Raw genomic sequence first — 22,233 nt, 5'->3', positions numbered from 1 at the left:
AATGAAGCCTTTTTCAAGTAACTCTTGGAGTTGGTTTGAGAGTTCTCGCATCTCAGATGGAGCGAGTCGATACGGAGCCTTGGCCACTGGGTTGGCTCCTGGAATAAGGTCGATTCGAAAGTCGATATCACGACTTGGAGGTAATCCAGGAAGATCATCAGGGAACACCTGAGGAAATTCTCGGACAACAGGAACATCCTTGACTTCAACTTTCCTTTTCTTGTCTGTCTCTGCTACAACAATGTTGGCCAAGAAGGCTCGATATTCCTTGCGGAGATATTTGCGAGCTTGAAGACAGGACATGAGCTTGAGATCCTTTGCAGTAGTTTCACCATAAACACATAGAATATCACCACTAGCTAGCACAAAACGAATCATCTTATCGGAACACACAACTTCAGCACGGTTTTCACGAAGAAAGTCCATGCCTACTATGACATCGAAACTTCCGAGCTGCATTGGAATGAGATTAATCGGAAATATATGTTTGTTGAGCTCGAGAGTACAATCACGGAGCACAGAATTGACAGCAATGGTTCTTCCGGTAGCGACTTCTACTTCGAAAGGTGACGAAAGATAAGAGCGCTTACGTCTAAGAAGTTTCTCAAACTCAAATGACACAAAGCAGTTATCGGCTCCAGTATCAAACAAACATGATGCATATATACCATTCACAAGGAACGTACCATTGACCACGTTGTTGTCAGCTTGAGCCTGGCGTGCGTTGATGTTGAAAGTTCTGGCGTGAGCGGCTTGTTGTTGAGGCTGCTGTTGTTGTTGCTGGGGTTGTTGAGCTTCTTGTTTCACCACCCTGTTCGGGCACCGGTTTGCGAAGTGGTTAGGGTCACCACATGCAAAGCAGGTCCGAACATTGTTTGCCGGGGCCTGTGCAGCTTGAGGAACTTGAGGAGCAGGTAGCAGGGCTTGGTTAACAGCGGCTTGAGCTTGCGTTTGACGAGGACCATAGCGGCAATTTGCAGTGAAATGCCCGTAAACGTTGCAGTGGACACAGAAACGGCAAGCCACACCCACCGGGTGATGATAAGAACATGTAGCACAGAGTGGGTGGGGGCCGGTGTACGCACGCTTAGCCGGCGGCGCATTGATCACTGGCGCAGTGCGCTGTGGTTGTTGCTGTTGTGGCGGTACTGACTGAAGAGGAGCAGCATTGGTTGCGGCGGCGCAACTCTTGTTCTTCTTTCTTCTTCTCGAGGACTTGGAGGCTTGAGCAGTAGGGTTGTCGGTTGATGCGGCAGTAACTTGATGCAACGACTTAGATGGCTTATCCCAGACACCAGCCTTAACTCGCTTGTCGTTAATCTCGGCAGCGAGTAGGTAGGTTTCCTCGATTGATGCGGGTTTGGCGGCGAACACATAATCTGCAACACAATCCGGAAGAGCACGGATGTATTTCTTGATGGTCATCTCGGGAGTCTTGACCTGGTCTGGACAGATAATGCTCAGTTGTTTGAAACGGGCGGTGAGACCAGCGTTGTCGCCCTCCTTCTGCTTGATGGTCCAGAACTCATCCTCCAACTTTTGGCGTTCGTGGGGAGGACAGAACTCGTCCAGCATGATAGCCTTCAGTTCCTCCCACGTCAGCTCGTAGGCAGCGTCGTTCCCGCGCTTGTTCCTTTCGGCTGTCCACCAGTCCAATGCCCGCGACTGGAAGACACCGGTAGCATTGAGAGTTCGAAGATGATCCGGGCATCCGCTTTGACGAAGGGTAACTTCCACAGAGTCAAACCAGTGAAATAAGCCTGTAGGGCCCTCTTCACCGGTGAACTCCTTCGGTCCACATGCCTTAAATTGCTTGAAACTGAACGAAGCTTTGCTGGGTTCAGTGAGGGTTCGGGATTCTTCCGACGACTTGCTGGTGTTTTCGTACACCTCACTGACAGCTTTTGCTACAGACCTCGAGATGAGCTTGGCGAGACGTCGGTCTCTCTTTTCCTGACGGGAAAGGTTTTGGCGAATTCTTGCTGATGACGACATGGTCTGCAATAGACATCGCCATAGGGCTCAACACAACGAATTCGAATCTCGCACGTCTTAGTTTACTAAAGCTTAGAATCACGTCGCATCTCACGTCACGTAACGCATATAAACACATAAGCACATAATCATAGAGGCACATAAGCACAGAAGCAATTTGGGCACATAAGCAATTAAGCAAGTAGAGCACTAATTCCCTAAACACGTACGAAATTTTATCACAGAGGTAGTCAGAAAACAGAAACCTATAACCACAAGTCGAGTGTCGTTCGTTTTGCATATCGGATAGCATCACATTGTATCGTCTAACTTAGTCGTATAACGTAGCATAGCACACTGGTTTCGTTTAGATCACATTAACAGGGATTTGAATCGAGATAGGATAGCAACAAAGGTCACGCAGATTGATAACAAATGGGGTAACCAACGAATCTTAAAACACGTAAACAGGTAAATCACATAAAATCAACGAAGCAACACTCAAAATCGGAAAATGGATTGTCTGCGGCTACTAGACTTTGACTAACCATGGCAATTTAACTATTCATAGTTGACTTGTCGTCACTTTCGACTCTAGGGGACATGTTTCTGCCTCGATTCTTGGGCATTATGCATGCGCATTCTATGCCATACTCGTGAGTTCAGGTCGTTGGAGTCCGTCAATTGCCTTGGCGAGATAAAATAAAGTCGGAATAACTGCCAAGGTTAGGGTTTCACCCCTAGCTCAGCAATTTCTTCCTTGTTTTAAGAAAATTTAGAGGAAAGTTTTCATCAAATTAAGGGTTTCAGCCCTGATTTGGTATAATTCTCCCCCGTTTGTTGATAGAAAAATCACACAAAATAATTGGCAAAAATTTGTAATTTAGGCAGGAATTTGAGGGTTTCACTCCTAATCCCGTCCAAACTACAAAATTTGGCTCGGAGTTCGGATGTAATGATAGAATAGAAGGAAACAACATAAAATAAGCACGTAAACTTGGTCTCTTGGTTCCTTAGCTATAGTCTAGGTCTCTAAGACAGCGATCCGGACTAGATCGTGTCTAACCTAATTCCCTATAGTTATGGCTCTGATACCAATCTGTCACACCCCAACCGATGGCGGAATCATCGGGGCGCGGCACTGAGCGAAACAGATTGTTCAGAAGTTTCCACAACAACTATCATACAATTCAGTTATATAACACGTCCCATACCGTGTCCCAAATAATAACAAGTTATCATAGAAATCAACTAAACAATATGGGAACTGTTCCGACAACTCAAGTTCTTAATTATTACAGGCCGAAAGTAAATATTGTTTTAAGACTTCTAGACGGCTAACTGTGGATCTTACTGACTACAGGTGCCAGTACAAGATCTACAGATAATTATGACCCTGGAGCAGGTATATGGACACTGTCCTAAGGTCACTGGCTCCTAGAAGCTTATTATTGCCTCGCTTCCCTAGCACGCTAGTAGCTTAAACACCTGTCACATACGTTAAAATAAAAGTCAATACATATAATGTAAAGGTGAGTACACAAGTTTGATATAGCATATAAAGTTCGAAAGTTTACGCATAACCAAGCACGTACACAAGGGCAAACGATGCATGTAAATTATCAACATGGGACCATCGATACCAATGACTTCAAGTTGACTGTCCGAGACAGTTCGCAATACATGATTACCACCGTAATCCATGCAAGTAATTGTCCTTAGCAACCCCCGTGTGAACGGGTGCTGAGTCCAAACTATAGTACTACGTTGCTAAAGCAGGTAGATAGCACTCCACGTGTAAACATAATAAACAGCAATCATTTAGACAAGTAATACATGCAAATAGGTTAGCGTTCAAATAGTTTGTGTTGTTTGTGGATTTGATAGATTACGTATGTAACACCCAAAAGTGCTGAAAGCAAAAAGGGATCGAGTATACTCACAGTGGTTGATCGTGGATTGAGAGGAGCACTGAGAATAGATTAGCCTGAATAGTTCGATAACACAACGATGAGTAACGCGGAAAAAGTAAACAATGTACTTGGATCGAGTAGGCCATTCGATCGGACAGCAGTTCGATCGAGTGGGCTGCTCGATTGGTTTGAAAGTCCGTTCGAACATCCATTCGATCGGCCGGCTGGCTCGATCGGCTGGTTCCTTCAAGTGGATTGTTTCTTCCTTTGATGTGAAGGATGTGTTTGTGTATGATGGTTTGTACTACCTTTCAAGTTGGCCGATCGAACAGCTGTTCGATCGGTTAGCCCAACCGATCGGCTAGCACTTCATTGTTTTCAAATATGTCACTCGATCGGCTGGCATGCTCGATCGGGTGACATTCCAATGTTTTGAAAAGTCTAAGTGTTTTGAAGTATAGTATCTCATGATTCGAGCAGTAATGATTACAATCGAGTGGCTCGATCGATCGAACAGTACCTCGTCAATACTACACTTTGTGAGTTGGTGGGTCTAAGTGCTAGTCGATCGGTTAGCCTAGCCGATCGGCTGGCATAGTCGTTCGGTTGGGCTGTTCGATCGAACAGCCTAGCCGTTCGGCCAGCTTCTCGATTCGGTTAACCTATCACTTAACACTTGGTTATTCCTGTTAATTGTTGATGTTTTAGAGATATTTTGACTACGAGTTGAACCACGAAGCTGAAGTCCCTACTTAGCCTACTGACTCGAGCAGGAATCACCCAAGCTCGGCCAGAGGCGGTTTGGAACTTAAGTTTAACGTTTAACCCGAAATCGGTATATCTCCCGGTAGAACCCGAATCTTGAACCATGTGTTTGTTTAGATTGATTTGTAAATCGGTTCAAGTCTCGTTTTCACCTTTTTGAGTGTAAAAGAGTTGAAAGATAGATGAAAACCCATCTTCCAATCCTTTTCCACCGTGGAATGTTAAGATCTTTGGTAGATTTTAGGTTATTTATGTGGAAATCGGTTAGATCTAAGTTATTCATGGTGGAATGATGCCAAAACTTAGTGTTCTTGAAGAACACATGATGACATCACCCAAGAACACCTAGATCTTGGTGATTTCATGGATGAAATTCAGATTTTGAAAGATAGAAAGATGGAGAATCGATTAATGAACAAAAACGTACAAGGATTAGAGCGAAATACTTACCGGTTTGAGAGAAATCTGAGATTTAGTGAGAAGAAGAGGCTGGTCGGTCAGAGCTTTTCCAAAAGTGGAAAGTTTGACAAGGACAGCCCTATTTATAGGCTTCCAAAAGAGGAAAGGGTCAGCTGATCGAACAGCATCCCTGATCGAGCAGCTGCCCGATCGAACAGCCTGTTCGATCGGCTAGCCTGTTCGATCAGGTTGCCCTGTTCGATCGGCTTGCCTGTTCGATCAGGTTGCCCTGTTCGATCGGCTTGCCTGGTTTAGAGTGTTTCGCGACGATTTTTGATATTTCGACTTCGATGAACGATGATTTGAGAATGATAGAATTCCTAATCAAATTACTTTTAGTCTCAACTACTATATCTAACGTACAAGCATCCTTACACCACGATTTGGATTCGATTTCGATTGAGTTTAATTCACCTTTGAGTCTTGATTGATTTGATTGATTCACCACACACTTTAACACAAAAGTAAACATGCACAAGTAACACATAAGGCACACACACACGTATAAAAAGTACTAAAATCCCCACACTAGAGTTTGATGATTGATCTGATTAGCTTGATTATTGATTGACTAGCTTTATTGCGTTGTTACTTCCTATCATTCACAGTCGGTCGTTGATTCACAGTTCGATTATCGGTCGATTAGTTTGATTATACAACACTTACTCCAAATAATACGAAAATCAAAATGAAACTAAAATGAAATTAATCTTTATTGATCTTTAATTCCAATAACAGTCAACTCTTGACTTTGACTTTGACTTTTGGAAAACACGGGGTGTTACATCTTCACCAAGAGTTTACCTTGACCACAGTTCGAGCATTTTCGGGATCTTCTCCGAGTTCATCCGCCACGTTTCGCTTGACGGGGGATAAAAGATAATATCTTCCTCTACAAGAATTTCTCCTAAAATTCCTCTATATTTACTGTTGTTTATTTTGTAATCAATCATAGTTATTAGTTTCCTATTTTTGTGATTTGTATTCATTGTATATAATATACACAATCTCTCTGAATTTAGTAAGAGAGACTTCAAATTATTACAGTTATAATTTATAGGGAAAAATCGAAGTACACATAAAAATTAGCCTATAATAATACATAAAGCTTTTTTTTTTCTTTTCATCTTAATTTTTATTTTAATGTTGCAAGCAAGTTATGGGTTGTATGTATTAACATTTAACAATAGGGATGCGGTTACTTCTACAACATGCAAGCAGTATTCTGTCTCAAGAATCATCTCTCATTACTCTCAACTCATTATACCGACCCAATTCGTCACTGGAGTCCGTTGCCAGCTTCGCCGGAAGCGTCGTCGAAGGGAGAGCGAACAAGGGGGTGCGACGGTATAGAAGGAAAGAGATGCAGATGATGGGGGAAGGAAAGAGATGCAGATGATGATGTTTTGTTGAAGAAAGATCTGGGTTTTCTTTATAAAGTCAATAAAAGGGGAGGAAAATTACCATTACACCAATCATGTGCATGTCATGTGTCTAATAATTAACCAGAGTTTGGGGTGGAGTTAGACTCAGGGGCCAAAATAGTTAGTTATAGAGACCATGGGGGCACATATGGTAAAAAATCTTATTTTGAGCTAATATAGTAAAACTGATATAACCACAGGGGCCAAAAACGTAATTTACTTTATTTAAAACAAATAATTTTTTAAGTTATAAAGTTTTCGACAAAAGTACTAGAGATGACCTGTTATTCGACCCGCCCATTTCACCTCCACTAGTGTTTTGATCATAAATTCTTAATTTAATTTTTTGTAGCTTATTGAATGTCAAATTTCAATTTTCATATCCGCGATTCAACTAACAAATTGTCTAGACCTTTTATACACCAAGGTAAGCAAAGCAACTATAATATGAGATCACAAACACTTGAATCTCGTCTTTCGTATTTTTTAATGTTTTTCGTTTGTGCAAGACTGTTGAAGATGGAGTTGATGGCATGGTTGACTATTAGTCTTGGACTCTCGGGTCAAAGGTTTGACTTTTGACTTAATTGTAGTAAAATCAAACTGTTTTGTATGATTATGAGTTCATTGACTTAATTGTAGTAAAATCAAACTGTTTTGTATGATTATGAGTTCAAAAGTATGAATTGGGGAAGGTTATGGAGGTGACAAGAAAAATGTCAAAGGAGTTTATTTTTATATACTTTTTTTATGTTTTGTAGTGTCAAATGAGTTTATAACTAGATTTAAGCTTTCCGCGCTGCGATGAGGACGTAAAACTATACCAAATAGCACTAATGGCACATCACTGTCAGCGACTACCGACACTGAGTCGATCCAGGACCCGCGCGTTGCGACGAACTTATCAAACGAAAAAAATAAACATAAAACATTGAACCACACATGCATGTTGCGTCGTGTTAACTCGCATAATTTTGAACGAAACAGAAAAACGTTAAACCACACACGCACGTCGCGTTGTCTTAACTCGCAAAATTTAGAACGAAATGTAAAACGAAAATTTGCGAAAGATGAAAAGCATAGGGGATCAAAGTTAAAGGTAGAAATATTGTGAGGTTAAATTGAAAATAATAAAAACTTTTGAGTTAAAAAAAAAAACAATTTATGTGGGTCAAAAATTGCAAACTATAAAAAGCTTTTGGATTAAAGTTAAAAAATCAACCTTTTTTTTTGAAAAACCCCCAAAACATAAGGTATAACACCTTATCCAAAAAAATGTTTTTAATTTATGAAATGTAAATTGATCGTATTGCATGCTATTGAGGGTTGGATTGCTAAAAGTGATAGGTTCAATGGGTTAGGTTATTAGTGAATCGTTGTGACTCTTTATAAATATGTCATTTTTGTTAAATGCCCCCTATAATCAGATATGTGAACTGCCCGTGGCTTGGAATTCGCTTATAATTAACCAAGTAAAATCACACGTATAATTTGCTTGAGATAATTGGCTCGTATAAATTTTCATTCAGTTGTGCTTGCTCAAGTAAATTTACATCCTTGATTTTCCTTTTATTGTGGTGGTTTAAATATCTGTTATTTAAGACTTTACAATTTAAAATTTTTCATAACGTGTTATCTAAGACTTGTATAAAAACATATAAAATAGTTTATCAAATTTAAAAACAAACGAGTTAACACACTAAGTCAAGAGTTGGCTCGAGTTGAACACTCACCGAATAAGATTCAACTCTCAAGTCTCAACTTGGATTAAAGATAACAAGCCAACATGACTTGTATTTTTTAGAGCTCAAGCCCAAGTTGAGATTGACTCGACTCAACTTGTTCTTAAACAAATAACAAACAAGTGATTACAAAATCTGAAACACTAAGGGTGTAAGGGGTGCTCTGCTCGTGAGGAGTCGTAAACTCTCCACCGCAGCCAATAACATTATGCCATGTCAATTCCCCTCTTCACTCCCCATTTTATACTCAAACTTTGACAACACTCCACACAAACTTTTTCTTAAAAAAAAGAAAAAAACAATAAAAGTGTGATTGGTTGAAAGAGAGTGAGGCCCACCATTAACCCCCTCTGTCTCCTCTTCCCTTGCACGGTGACTACCAGTACTCACCGAAATCACAAGATCACCGCTCACCTATGGTTGATGGCGGTGGTGTACCCGCACGACAAACACCATCACCGCACCCCTTGCCCCCTTCCACCCTAAATTATAGTTTATTTAAAGTACATATTAAACTTTATATAAGGTACAAGCAAATAAACCGTGCAAATTGATTAGCGTTTTGAAAGTAATCCAAAAGATAAAAGGTAGCTAATAATTATATGGAGAGAGACCAACATTTGCAGCAGCAAATAAGCTTTCTTTCATAAATCCACGTTCAGTTTCCTGCATTGATTTAAATTCATCGTTAGATCACTAAAATTACATAATGAACTACTCACAAACAAAGCGGAGGTCAAAGTAGCCCGTTGATCAATCAGCCAAACCAGTGCCGGCCCTGAGAATTCGTGTACTCTGTTCGAGCTCGAAAAAACGTGCACTTAGGCCTTAACGAAATTGGTTATTGGACTCACTAAAGGTCTAAACTTAATGCTAATGGGCTAATAACTAATCTAAACCATAAGAATAGTTTTGTAAGTAAGCCTATGTTGGTGTTTGTAAGGGTATATACCTATTAACATTTTTTTTACATATACATATCTTTTTTTTTAATAATGTGTCCTTCAAAATATCAAGTCCTGACCTGTGGTCCTTCCTGCCCACCCCAGGCCTGCCCCTTAGCCAAACACATCCGTGTTGTATCTCTTTGTAAAATTGATAAGTTTTATTTAAAAACTACATGTATTAAACTCCTAATAATACCATACGTAGTCGTTGGATTTTGGGCTTTTTTTGGAACAAAACGCCCCACCACGCCGGAGATGCCACCCCCGTGGGCGTTTTTTTGCAAAAAAATTGTTAGAGCGTTCTATATTCAACGCCGGGTCCATTTTGATTTGGCCAATCACCTGTTTCCATGCTCCATTTGTCCAATAACATTTTTATGTTTTTTTTTTTATTTAAATCTATTACACCACAATGCCCACATCCCCACTACATCTATTTTAGAAAACGTTACATAATTCCCCATTACTAACTAGGCCGTTACATGACAGAAAACGCATAAAAAAAATTACCACTTACACATGATCTAATAGTTATTAGTTAACAAACATGAAGAATGAAAATTCACAAAAATTAAAATCAACTCAAAGTCAAGATGAGAATCAAAATGAAAATGATTTGCATGTAGCAGGTATAGTGTACCTGTTGTTGCATGCTGGCCTTTTTGACAGCAGCAGTAGTCTTATCAGCCACGAGACCAAAGCGAATGTGTGGAAAGTGAGCCCACTGCATGTACATGTAATTACTTCTTTTTCATTTTCATATGTATTTTTAAATTTACATAAAAGTTTTTGCTATGTCTATTACTAAACCTAACATGTAGAAAGTTTTATAATTTGTTTTAATTCAAAATACTTTATAATATTTCATTCTTTTATGGTAAACATTGTTTTATATCTTGTTTGAGTCATTAAAACATGTAAAATCAGTTTTATATAGCATTTATCATGATCATGATCATGATATACACATAATTTTTTTGGATATAAATTTAATATTTCTGTATATAAAAATCTAACAATAAAAGATGCTTATATTTTGTGAGTATGTCTATGTATAAATGTATAACCAACGTTAAAAGAAGTTGAAATATGGTTAATAAAAAAATTATTTATTAATAAATGTTAGACTTCCACATAAACTATTTGACTTTTATTATATTAAAAAAGGTCTATATAAAATAACTAGTTTAAAATCTTATAAACATGAAAAAAAAATCATATTTTAACAACTTTATAGGACAAACAAACATAGAAATATATTAGGATTTTATGTAAAAAAGATAACCCCCTTATTGATTACAAAGAACAATATGTAATCCTAAGTAAACGTAAGGTTTGATGAGCATTTAAATATTAATCCATTTTACAAAGGAGCCATCACCATTACCATCGGCACTTTCACTTGCCAATGGCGAACTTTTAAGAGATCGTCATTGCCAATGGCGACTTCTTTAAGCATCCCGCTAGCATCCCTTTAAGAGATCGCCATTGTCAGTTGCAACCCCCTTATGAAACATGGTCAACTTTTTACCCGTCTAGATTATTTTTATTTACATTGCCTTTGTGTTTTAGGGTTAAGTGCCATAAAGTAAAATAACTAAATGACGATAAGGAGAATAACAAGAAAGAGAAGGATAAACAATACGTTTTTAGCCGCAGCACTAAAGGCTTCTCTGTGACTGATATCAGGATTTCGAGCTTTGATCCTTTGAATTTCTTCCCTGCATTTTCCATTTTTCTTAGAGTAGTTCATTGATTTTATATATTAAATTATACTACAACACATATAAGAACAAAAAGATAATTTTATATAAACTTAATAATTTAAGTAATTATAATATTTAAAACAAATAGTACAATCCTTTAACACATATTATTTTCTTTTAAACAATTTTGTTAATTTAAAAAAAATACACCATAAAAACGAGTATTATATTTTCTTTACAAGTTGAACATGGTATTACTATAGTTTTTCTTTATAACATGTGTACACACTTGTTATAAAAAAAAAAAAAAAAAAAAAAAAAAAAAAAAAAAACTTAAAACTTACTTGATGAATCGGTTGTAGGCCGAGGGTATTCTTTGCCTTTTCTCCGGTGCTGGTTAACCAAAGCCATAACATCAATAACTTAATTAATACCTTGTTTTATTTTCTTTAATAAAATGTTTTCGAAAAAAATATTATTACTGATTTGACAGGAAAATCTATACTGTCACCTCAACAATCTTGTCTGGAGTTATGGTTGGAATCGATTTTTCACAGCCTTTTATCTTTATCTTTTTCTATAGAATACACATGACATTATACCCATTGTTATCTATTTTTTATTTATATATCATGAACGGAAGCACAACAATTCTAGAACATACGTGATGAACATTATAGGGGGATTTCTAACACTTCCTAACATCATTTTGGACGTTATAGGCGTTATGATGCTGATGTAACTGAAAATATCTCTTAGAGAACATTAACTAGGGATGAACAAATGACACCGGATACCGAATTTCCCGAATTGAAATATTTTTGGTACCGCCATTTGGTATTTTCGGTACCGGTACGGTCCCGCTATTTACCGGTTTTCACCTTCAAATACTGGTCCGCACCGGGTATTTTCAGTATCGGAACCATTTTTTAGGATTTTCGATACCATTACCGGTTGGTATCAAGCTCATTCCTAACATTAACCATTACGGATGACCTTTTGAAAATTGGTACACACCTATATATATTTTTATATTTTAATGCATCTCAACATACACATTAAATATCTATCTTTACCACATCTTCTTACTCCTCTTTCTTACTAAGGTTGCAGGTTATTCTAATCGGATTCGAAAAACTCGAATATGGATTCAAATAAAAAAATCACATATTTGAAATTTGTTTCAAAATTTTAAATTCGAAGCTCAAAATCGAATTTTGAACTTGTGATTGTTGATTTGTTTCAATTCGAACATCGAATTAGAAATATATGCATGATATTATGTGTGTATATAATATGATATGATTTAATGCCACTTTATTTTGAATTTTTTTTTTCATGTGGCTTGTTTAATATATATTCTTTTTTATCTTGGATGATACGATTATGATTTTGGTCCTTTGATATCTTGATAGCTTATTGGTATTTACATTTTTTAATGTTAAATTTCATTTATTTAATGTTAAATTTCATTTAAGTTTGTAGTAGTCTTGAAAATAAATAAAATAAGTTTTTTTCTTAACTCAAATTGAATCGAACTTTGAATTGGAGGCGATTTCGAATATCGAATAAATCAAATCTAATTCAAATTCGAATCCATTTTCAAAATATCCAAATTCAATTAATCCCATTCAAATAACTCGCAAATTCAAAACTAGATTCCTTTGAGCACCCTCTACTTCTTACTAACACTCCTTTCTTCGTTACTTATTATTATTATTATTATTATTATTATTATTATTATTATTATTATTATTCGGTATTATTATTATTATTATTATTATTATTATTATCATCATAAGTTATCTCTTATTCGTTAGTTGTTACTATAGCATCTATATACACCACAACGCTCCAACTATCTAGATTTTAAAAATGAAACAGTTTCGAAGTAGCCATACTATCAACGTTCACATCCACCTCACACCACTATCATGGTTCAACTAGTCCTACCAATCGATTCGCTTTTAACAACATTGCTCACTATACACCTCTCTTCACATCCATCGATCACACCATCATCGTTGAATCCACTCCAACCACTATTCTTAATTGCCATTTCACATCTTGATCGCCAACATCCATATATATACCCACAAAACATAGTAATCAAAACCACCTTTGCCACCCATCTACATCACAAACTACCCTAAGCCACCAAACCACCCATCAATATGAAAATCATGAACCTAATTGTGAAAACCTTAACTAATTTCATACAAATACACTAGAAAAAATGGGGATACACAAAATGTAAATACATCAAATAGCCAAAACCGTATCATGTAATCTAACAAATCGCCCAAATTCTAACTCAGTCCTTCACATCGTTACCTTCCGGAATTACAAATTTAAAATTATAACAATCACACACATCAAGCAAACTAGAAACACACACACATATTCAATCATGCAAAGACATATTGTGGCCTAGACGGAGGGTGACAAAATAAGGATCCATGGCGACCGATGGTTTTGTGTAGTTAACAATGCCACGATGGTTTAGAGAGGGTGAAGCTAGTGATAGTTTTGGATGAGAGTGTGAGATGTGGGTTAGGGTAGGCAGTAAAAGTTTATGCATGATAATATTAGTTTGATTGTTAAGTATAGTTATAAATACTAATCAACCAAAATTTGAGTTAAAGAGTAATCTACTTATTTAACAATGAATAACTCAATTACTCACTTTCTATAAGATAAAAATTCTTTCAGGGGCCACAACAAAAATAAATTAAAATTTGAGCGACTAGATCATCTATTAAGCAAAACCATGCATATCAGTGTCGTTCCAACGTTTTTGGAGGCCCTAAGCGAACTACAAAGTCAGGATCCTATTGAATTGGTATAAAGGAATTGAGATTGAGATTTGAGACATTGAACAACCATAGCGATGATTTTTCCTAATCTTGGCTCGCTCAATCCGTAATTAGTTTCACATTGGTTACCTAAAAGACGTTGCAAGTAACGAGGGTAGATGTGTTATGTGCGTGGACAATGCAGACTCCTAGTGTAAATCCTAAATTTTGGGCCTAGAAACGTTGTTTAAATGGCAAAAACAAGTCTAATATATGAAAGGAAATAAAATTGGAGGCCCTTGTTTTTTGGTGGCCCTAGGCCTTAGCCTAGATTGATAAACCTTACGGGCCGGCTCTGATGCATATTATACATGTCAGACATTTGCCCATATACTTAGACCATGTGTAGTGGTGAACAAACATAATGCCCCCACTATGGGGCATTATCCGACACGTGGCATCCTAGTCATCGTTGGGCATTATAGCAAAAGTGGCGTAGTGGGGCATTATCCAATAACGCCCCTTCCAATTAGAAAAAAAAAACAAACAAAATGGGCATGTCCCTGTGCATATTTCGGTCACTGTGCATATTATTTTTTTATTGCAAAAGTAAGGTTATATCAAAAGTTGTTAGAGGCATAAAGCAATTTGATTGGTGGGTCAAAAGATGGTACAACCAATTTGAGCGTTTTAAATAAAACGCCACCAACAAAACTTTTCAAAAATAACGCCGGGTGTAGTGGGGGTAGGGGCGTTTTGGGGCGTTTTTTTTTCATTTTTTTTTAAAATCACGCCCCACTACGGATGGTCTTATAGTGTTATACTACAAGTATCTTTATGTATGGTGTGCACATACGTAGGAAATTGTTTTATAAAAACTACTTATAGTGTTGTACTACAAATATCTTTGTGTACAAATCATCTCCATTTATTATTAATGTTTTGAAGACATATATAACTCATATCAAATACAAATCAAACTTTTTATAGTTGTTCGAGCTTATTCAAGTTGAACCATACCAAAGTTCGAATCAAGCTTGCTTCATTAAGCCACATGAGGTATGGGAACAATGTTAAAGTGATCAAGTCTAGTTCTAGCTCATCAAAAAGTAACTTGCAACCTTAATTAAAGTACTCAGATGAAATGAAATACATACTAATAAGAAGACACATGGCTCAATATATATATATAATATTGAATATCGAATAAATTATCTAATTGGAATTGGACTATCAGTTTTTGTATATTCTTCTTTAAAACTAAATAAATATTCTATAAACAAAATATAAAATTCATATATATTTTTTAATATAATATAATTTGTAAATTGTAAATACAAGTACTTCAAACACGCCAATTGGGTAAGATTTGTATTTTTCATCCATTGACGGCCCACATAGATTCAACAAAAAAGAAAAATCCTCTAAAAATCTTACTCGTACATCTGATTTTGGCGATGAAAGAGGTGGTACACCAGGCAGTCAGATACTCAGATGTGTTGGATAATGATCAAAAGATAAATATCTATACATATAATAAAGTAAATCATTTGATGTCACATGTCGCTCTATGGGGTGATCTCAATTATGTTTTCCCGCCTAAACAAATAGATATTGTTAATAAAATTAAAAAAAATTACACAAATTTTAGAGATAACCAATTTTAAAACTTTAAATTAGAATAGGTACATGGATTAGATAAGAAAAAACTAATAAAAGATAACTGATTCACTAACAAAATCAATCATGATTTTTAATTGGTTAATCAAAACAATCTATCTATACATATAATAAAGTAAACCAATTTGAGACACATGGCAATCAATGAGACTATCTAAAAATCTATTTTCCCTCCTAAAATATAATCCCTTTAGTTTCATAGTTAACCCTAAATTCAAAATAATAATAATAATAATAACAATAATAACAATAATAATAATAATAATAATAATAATAATAATAATAATAATAATAATAATAATAATAATAATAATCCTGAAATCTGATCTCCCTTCACATATCAATTTAATTTTATTATTATTTATCCGTTTAAAAAACATATAAAAGCAAATGTTCATAAATTATATATTTTATAGTAAAGATAAGTTTATAATTTTAAAGTAGAAAAATCACTTTAAAAACATAATCAACTTCAAACGGTTAATACCTTATCAACTTCAACCGTAATCAACTACTAATATATTTAGATTATTATAACAAAAATATTAGCACCAGAACAAAAAAAAATATTCATTTATTGAACAACCAATTGATGAAAAACAATAGATTTATGAATATAAAACACGTATTAGTAAACTATAAATAAACTAATATGTGACACGTATCATTCAATGGAGTCATCTATTTTCTATTTTCCTAAAGAAAAAATTAAAAACATCTTATCTTAAATTAACAATTTTAAATTCGAAGATAATACTTTGTTAGAAAAATAGAAGGATTCTATTTCAAATTCAAAGTAGGATACGATTTAATATTAATTTAGTATTTGGTTAATATAAGATAACTGTACAAAAGAGGCGAGAAAACAAAAAATTAGATGCTTCCAATAAATGACATATGTCACACATTGGTTTGCTTATCTCTTTAGTTTCATAGTTAATCCTAAATTAAAAAAAATAACCCTAAAATCTTGGTAATAGTTAATCCTAATTTCAAAAAAAAAACAAAATCCTGAAATCTTAGTAACAACTTTCTAAATCTTCAAATAATATATTTAATGAAAATATTCCCTCCTAATTTGAGACACATGGCAATCAATGAGACTATCTAGAAATCTATTTTCATAGTTAACTCTAAATTCAAAATAATAATAATAATAATAATAATAATAATAATAACAATAATGATGATAATAATAATAATAATAATCCTGAAATCTGATCTCCCTTCACATATCAATTTAATTTTATTATTATTTATCCGTTTAAAAAACATATAAAAGCAAATGTTTATAAATTATATATTTTATAGTAAAGATAAGTTTATAATTTCAAAGTAGAAAAATCACTTTAAAAACATAATCAACTTCAAACGGTTAATACCTTATCAACTTCAACCGTAATCAACTACTAATATATTTAGATTATTATAACAAAAATATTAGCACCAGAACAAAAAAAAAAAAAACATATTCATTTATTGAACAACCAATTGATGAAAAACAATAGATTTATGAATATAAAACACGTATTAGTAATTAAAAATTATATTAAAATAAAATACTATATAAATTAAAACTGTAAGATTAAAGAAGAGGGTGTCATGTGACATTATTTGAAATTCTTTATTTGATTTTATTATATAATTTGACATATTAAATAAAAGAAAAACTTTAAGGAACTCCGCGTATTGTACGGGTTGAATAAATGTAATTTTATATACCAAATTCATACTATAAATAAACTAATATGTGACACGTATCATTCAATGGAGTCATCTATTTTCTATTTTCCTAAAGAAAAATTAAAAACATCTTATCTTAAATTAACAATTTTAAATTCGAAGATAATACTTTGTTAGAAAAATAGAAGGATTCTATTTCAAATTCAAAGTAGGATACGATTTAATATTAATTTAGTATTTAATTAATATAAGATAATTGTACAAAAGAGGCGGGAAAACAGAAAATTAGATGTTTCCAATAAATGACATGTGTCACACATTGGTTTACTTATCTCTTTAGTTTCATAGTTAATCCTAAATTAAAAAAATAACCCTAAAATCTTGGTAATAGTTAATCCTAATTTCAAAAAAAAAAAAAATCCTGAAATCTTAGTAACAACTTTCTAAATCTTCAAATAATACATTTAATGAAAATATTCGTAAATTATCATTATTCATGTTACATCTTTTTTTAAACATTGAGTGTCTTTGTAATTTACATCCATTCTATCTTTTTATTTATCACTAAATTTAAATGTAATGTAATACGTAAATACAATAATACGTATTATATAACATATTTATTTTTGTATTAATTTTAGCGACAGTTTGATTACATTCTTCTCTGATAAAGTTTATAATACTAACATACATCATCTTTATATTAACTTATTTATGTCAATTGGTATATAAATGTCTCCCTTTTTAGTTTGTATTTACAAGAAATATTTATTAAATAGTTTAAATTGTCCATCCCGTGTAACACACGGGGAACTAACCTAGTGTTGGGTATATACCTAATTTTTTTTTCTTATAGATATAATTTAGGTTTAAATTTACGTACAAACTGCCTTATCGTATAAAACGTACGAAAGACATGGAAAAACCAAAAAACGCAGTGGTATTTTCATAATTATTTGCTCGTAGGGTGATTATCAAAATTACTCTAAATATAATCTTGTAGAGTAATTTTGATTTTGTAGGGTAATTATCCAAATTACTCTACAAGTGTATCTTGTAGAGTAATTTTGATGTAATTTTAATCTTGTATGATAATTATCAAAATTACTCTACAAGTGTATTAAAATAACTCTACAAGTGTATCAAAATTACTTCTGCAAGTTTATCAAACAACATAAAATTTAAAATTACTCTACAAGATCAAAATTATCCTATAAACATTTTACAAAATTACTCTACAAGATCAAAATTACCCTATAAGATCATTTGTAGAGTAATTTTGATAATTACTCTACGAGTAAATAATTACGAAAATGCCACTGTCCAGTTTTTTTACATTTTCACCCTATTCGTACCTTTTGTATGATAATAGAATTGTAGGGTATGATAGTAAAATAATGTTACTGAAAATACAAAATTATATTCGAACAATAGCTTCTCTAGTTAGTAGTATGTATTCACTTATAATTTGGTTAGTTTCGGCTCTTTTGACCATTTTAGGTAACATGTTATAATTTTACATTTTTAAGTGTAATTCAGTGAAGGTGAATAACCTAGTTAGTTTTGATTTTTTTAACGGCAAACTAACATACTTTAAAATACTCAAATTCCTGCATCTTATATTATTTAAACCTTCCACATCTGAAATAAATTAAAAGAAGGCATTTTTCACTACATCATATTTCTTATGGGCATACATATTCTAGTTTGTTATAGCTCAATAGTTACGGTTCTTTTGAGATATAGATGAAAATAAAATATTGTTTCATATAAATAAAACAACAATAACCCTTAAACTTTTTTTAATGTGAGTACTAAATTAATTACTATGATCAATTCCCCCTTTTTTCGGAGGGGCGTAAACATAGGATTTTAAATTTCGGTTGAACATAACCCGGAACTGTAACCTTGGATTTTAATTTTCTTAAAAAATTTGGCGCTAATATGTTTATTATGTGCCGGCTTTTATTATGAAGCTACAAGCTTGGGGCTGCACACTCTAGTTTAGGGGGAGGGGGCATCATGCTCGGCCACCCACGTGTATTGCCACGTGAGAACGGTTAAGTCAAGTAAAAGATTATAGAATCCAGAGATAACCTCGGAAAAAATATTTATAAAATACAAAAATTATAACTTTTGATAAATTATTCATTAATCACTTTATTTTCAACAATATCTGAATGCAAAAAGTAAACTATATAATTAATAGATGCCCATTTTAGTGTGTAAAAGAGATAACAAGTTAAAAGATAGTTTGCTAACTTATAAAAGATGACTAGATGAGTGGAAATTAGAAAGAGAAAGAAAACAAAACTGCTTTTGATTTTAAACCATGAGGACATTGAAATGTGAGAAACTTCTGAAAAAGAAAGCTTTCAAGGTGATTTTTAAAACATCATGAATTCAGTTTATGTAGGGTTCACAGCTTTGTCCAATTCAAAACATACTTTAAGGGTTTTATATGGATATATATTCACATATATGTATACCATCTAATTATTATTAAATTTAAAATAAATTAGGTTAGAGGAAGAAACCCTAATACAAAATAACAAGTCAAGAATATTCTTATTTCTTCAAGTATGAATATATATGTATATATATTATTATATTTATTAATTATTAAGAGGCAATATTTACAAGAAATTAAATAATTAGGATACGATCTTACGTCGATTAATCACTGGGGGCTTTGGAAGATCACTGAATAATCCTCCATGGGCTGTGAGAGAAACATCATTTGTAAAATTCTGATTCATCAAAAAACTTGAGCTCCCATTTGGAATCTGATCATCCAGCTGCCACATGAATAATAAGAACCAAACCCATTTTTTCTAACATGAAAAAGATTATATCTTGATGAATCTTTTACCTGATGACCATGGGTGGCCGGAGAAAAGAAACTAGAGTGACCAATCTGTAACGGGCTGACCGCCGGCGGTGGTAGCATCATTCCACACATGGTGACCGGCAGGAGGTAGCTGCAGTGGCCACACCGGACAGTCACTGTCTTGAACAAGCTTGTGCAAGGAACACTGACCTATAAATATCATAAAAAACAAAACCCTAATTAATCAAGAGTAACCAAAGCGCTTGTAACCGCGCGGTATCAAGGAGTGTAGTAAGTTGTTGCCCCCAAGTGGTGAGGGTTCTAAACTTTTAATACCTTGATGTAAAATTTAGGTTGTGTAAGTTTGTCGTTCTAAAAAAGAAAATTTCAAGAGAAAGATATTAAAAAAAATCATGTGAACTAATCAAGATTAACATATCGCGTAATTTGTTTGGTTGGTTGTTTTCTTAGTATGTTTTTTCGGTGTATCTAGCTCCTTGCTAGTTTTTTTTTAAAGAATGATAGTTTGGTTTGCCGTTCTAAAAAAATAAAATAATCAAGAGTAAGAAAGATGGATAAGTAAGTGTTTATAAAGAAGATGTTTACGGCGAGGACGGTGTCGCAGCGGCTGCAATGGACATAGCATAGCTGATCGGCGGAGTGGTGAAGGGGTGGTGGTGGTGGTGGTAAGGTGGCAGTGGAGAGGTCGACAGACATATTTGTTTGGTTGTATTGAATTAAAATCTATGTGTGGGGATGTTATGATTGACTGATTGATTTGAGATGATGTATAGGTGTGAATTGACAGATTAACAACCAAGTTGGATCTGGTTGTGGGGGCTTATGACTTATGAACACAAGATAAAGAGGTAAAAAGAGTGTTGGTTGGAGACTAGAGGAGAGGAAAGAGACTAGCCAAATTCTTGTATCTCTCTACAATTTAATTACGTCCCTATATTAAACTTTTGTCTATATGTTGTATGATAAGTTACGTATTGGGTCATTCTCTTGATGTTCTACTTTCGTAACAATTTAGTCTTTGAATGGGTAACACCCTTAGACTGTGTCGAGGAGGTGACGTGGCTTTGGCCCTGACATGGAACTATCGTTCAAGTGGTGCAAATGATGAAAATGTTTTAGTGACGGCTATTGAACAATACACTAAAAAACATGGAGCGTTTCCATACATGAGGTTGTACGAAATATTGAAAAAATGTGAGAACTAGAAAGTGATGCCTAGAGAAAAAAATGAGGCATCAGGGAGTTAGACTGCTGGTGCTTTTGATGCACGGTGTACTATCAATATAAACGATGAACCCGAGTTTGAAGATGAAGCTCCAAATCCTGAATCAGAGCGGCCAATATTGGAAGGGACCGCACCAAAAAAAACAGCGGCTGCAAAGGTTTTGGGTACGAGGGGATGACCTCAAGCGATTTATCAAAAACTGATAAACTCTTAACTTCAACGAGTTTAAGGATATTCAAGCAGTGAGGGAAATAGAGAGGCTGCAATTGGATAGGAAGTGACTCGAAATGAAACTACAACAACACAAGGCTGAAGAATTCCGAATCATGATAACCGACATCGAAAACCTAACAGAAGGAGACCGTGTGGTGATGTAAAAAATGAAAGACAAGATTGCGAATAAATGGCAAAGAGGAAATGCACCGTAGAACTATTTTTATTTAAATTGCGTCATTTTTTTTTCAAATTTTGTCATTTTTTATTTTATTTTATGTAACTTTTTTTAAATTTTAATATAATTTTTTTATGGATTAGTATTAAAAAAAGTAAAAATGGAAGGGGGAAGGACGAGAAAAAAGGACCACACCCTTGAAGAGGAGGGAGGAAGAGGTGGAACGAGTGAGTGACGTGACACTAAGATGGATGATGAGGGAAAAGGGAGAAAAACAAACACACCCTATAACCTTATTACGCCTCTCCGGAATGTAAAAGTTTGAAATACTTATCAACATTCAAGATGTCACTATATGATTAAGATTTTCGGTGGAGAAAAATATATAAAATTTAGTTAGGTTTTAATTTTTTTAATTTCATATTTTAAAGTATAATAACCATTAAATGCGTACTGTGTATGGGAGGAGAAATTCCCAAAAAAGGATTTGCCATAAAAATGTTAAAGAAGAAATTTCTAACCTCAATTTTCTAAATAATGGCTAAAATAAAAAAAAATCTAGAATGCTATTTTAATTTTTAGGCTGGGTGGTGTAGTATAAAGTCTCATGAGAGCTTTATCACGTCACGTAAACGCCATATAGATTTTGGGATAAAAATGACGCCCCTTTAACAATGA

The 22,233-nt window shown here is 34.3% G+C and overlaps 1 protein-coding gene across 2 annotated transcripts; it reads right to left on the bottom strand.

Annotated features, from left to right (window-relative positions):
* Positions 1-8,799: 8,799 nt before the first annotated feature.
* On the bottom strand, positions 8,800-20,840 carry LOC110897925 (axial regulator YABBY 3). Of its 2 annotated transcripts, none has more exons than XM_022144655.2 (7): positions 20,525-20,840; positions 19,961-20,128; positions 19,760-19,874; positions 11,275-11,323; positions 10,870-10,945; positions 9,865-9,948; positions 8,800-8,943 (listed from the first exon to the last, which is right to left on the bottom strand). In XM_022144655.2, exons 1-7 carry the CDS (start codon positions 20,633-20,635, stop codon positions 8,869-8,871), a joined length of 678 nt encoding a protein of 225 aa, XP_022000347.1. In that variant the 5' UTR covers positions 20,636-20,840; the 3' UTR covers positions 8,800-8,868. The 2 variants fall into 2 exon arrangements, with proteins under 2 accessions (XP_022000347.1, XP_022000346.1); XM_022144654.2 differs by having other exon boundaries at positions 19,760-19,886; positions 20,525-20,835.
* Positions 20,841-22,233: the final 1,393 nt, after the last annotated feature.

The sequence above is a fragment of the Helianthus annuus genome, chromosome 13 (assembly GCF_002127325.2).
Source record: "Helianthus annuus cultivar XRQ/B chromosome 13, HanXRQr2.0-SUNRISE, whole genome shotgun sequence".
Taxonomy (NCBI): domain Eukaryota; kingdom Viridiplantae; phylum Streptophyta; class Magnoliopsida; order Asterales; family Asteraceae; genus Helianthus; species Helianthus annuus.
The sequence above is the reverse complement of the archived record's forward strand: the minus strand, read 5'-3'. Positions and strand labels throughout refer to the sequence as shown.

What these genes read in the sequence shown, in the direction of transcription:
- LOC110897925 (XM_022144654.2), bottom strand. Translation starts at nt 20,635, where the DNA reads ATGTCTGTCGACCTCTCCACTGCCACCTTACCACCACCACCACCACCC. An exon ending in GCTGCGACACCGTCCTCGCC is followed by an intron (nt 20,129 to 20,524) that starts GTAAACATCTTC and finishes TGATATTTATAG; the next exon opens with GTCAGTGTTCCTTGCACAAG. An exon ending in CGGCCACCCATGGTCATCAG is followed by an intron (nt 19,887 to 19,960) that starts GTAAAAGATTCA and finishes TTCATGTGGCAG; the next exon opens with CTGGATGATCAGATTCCAAA.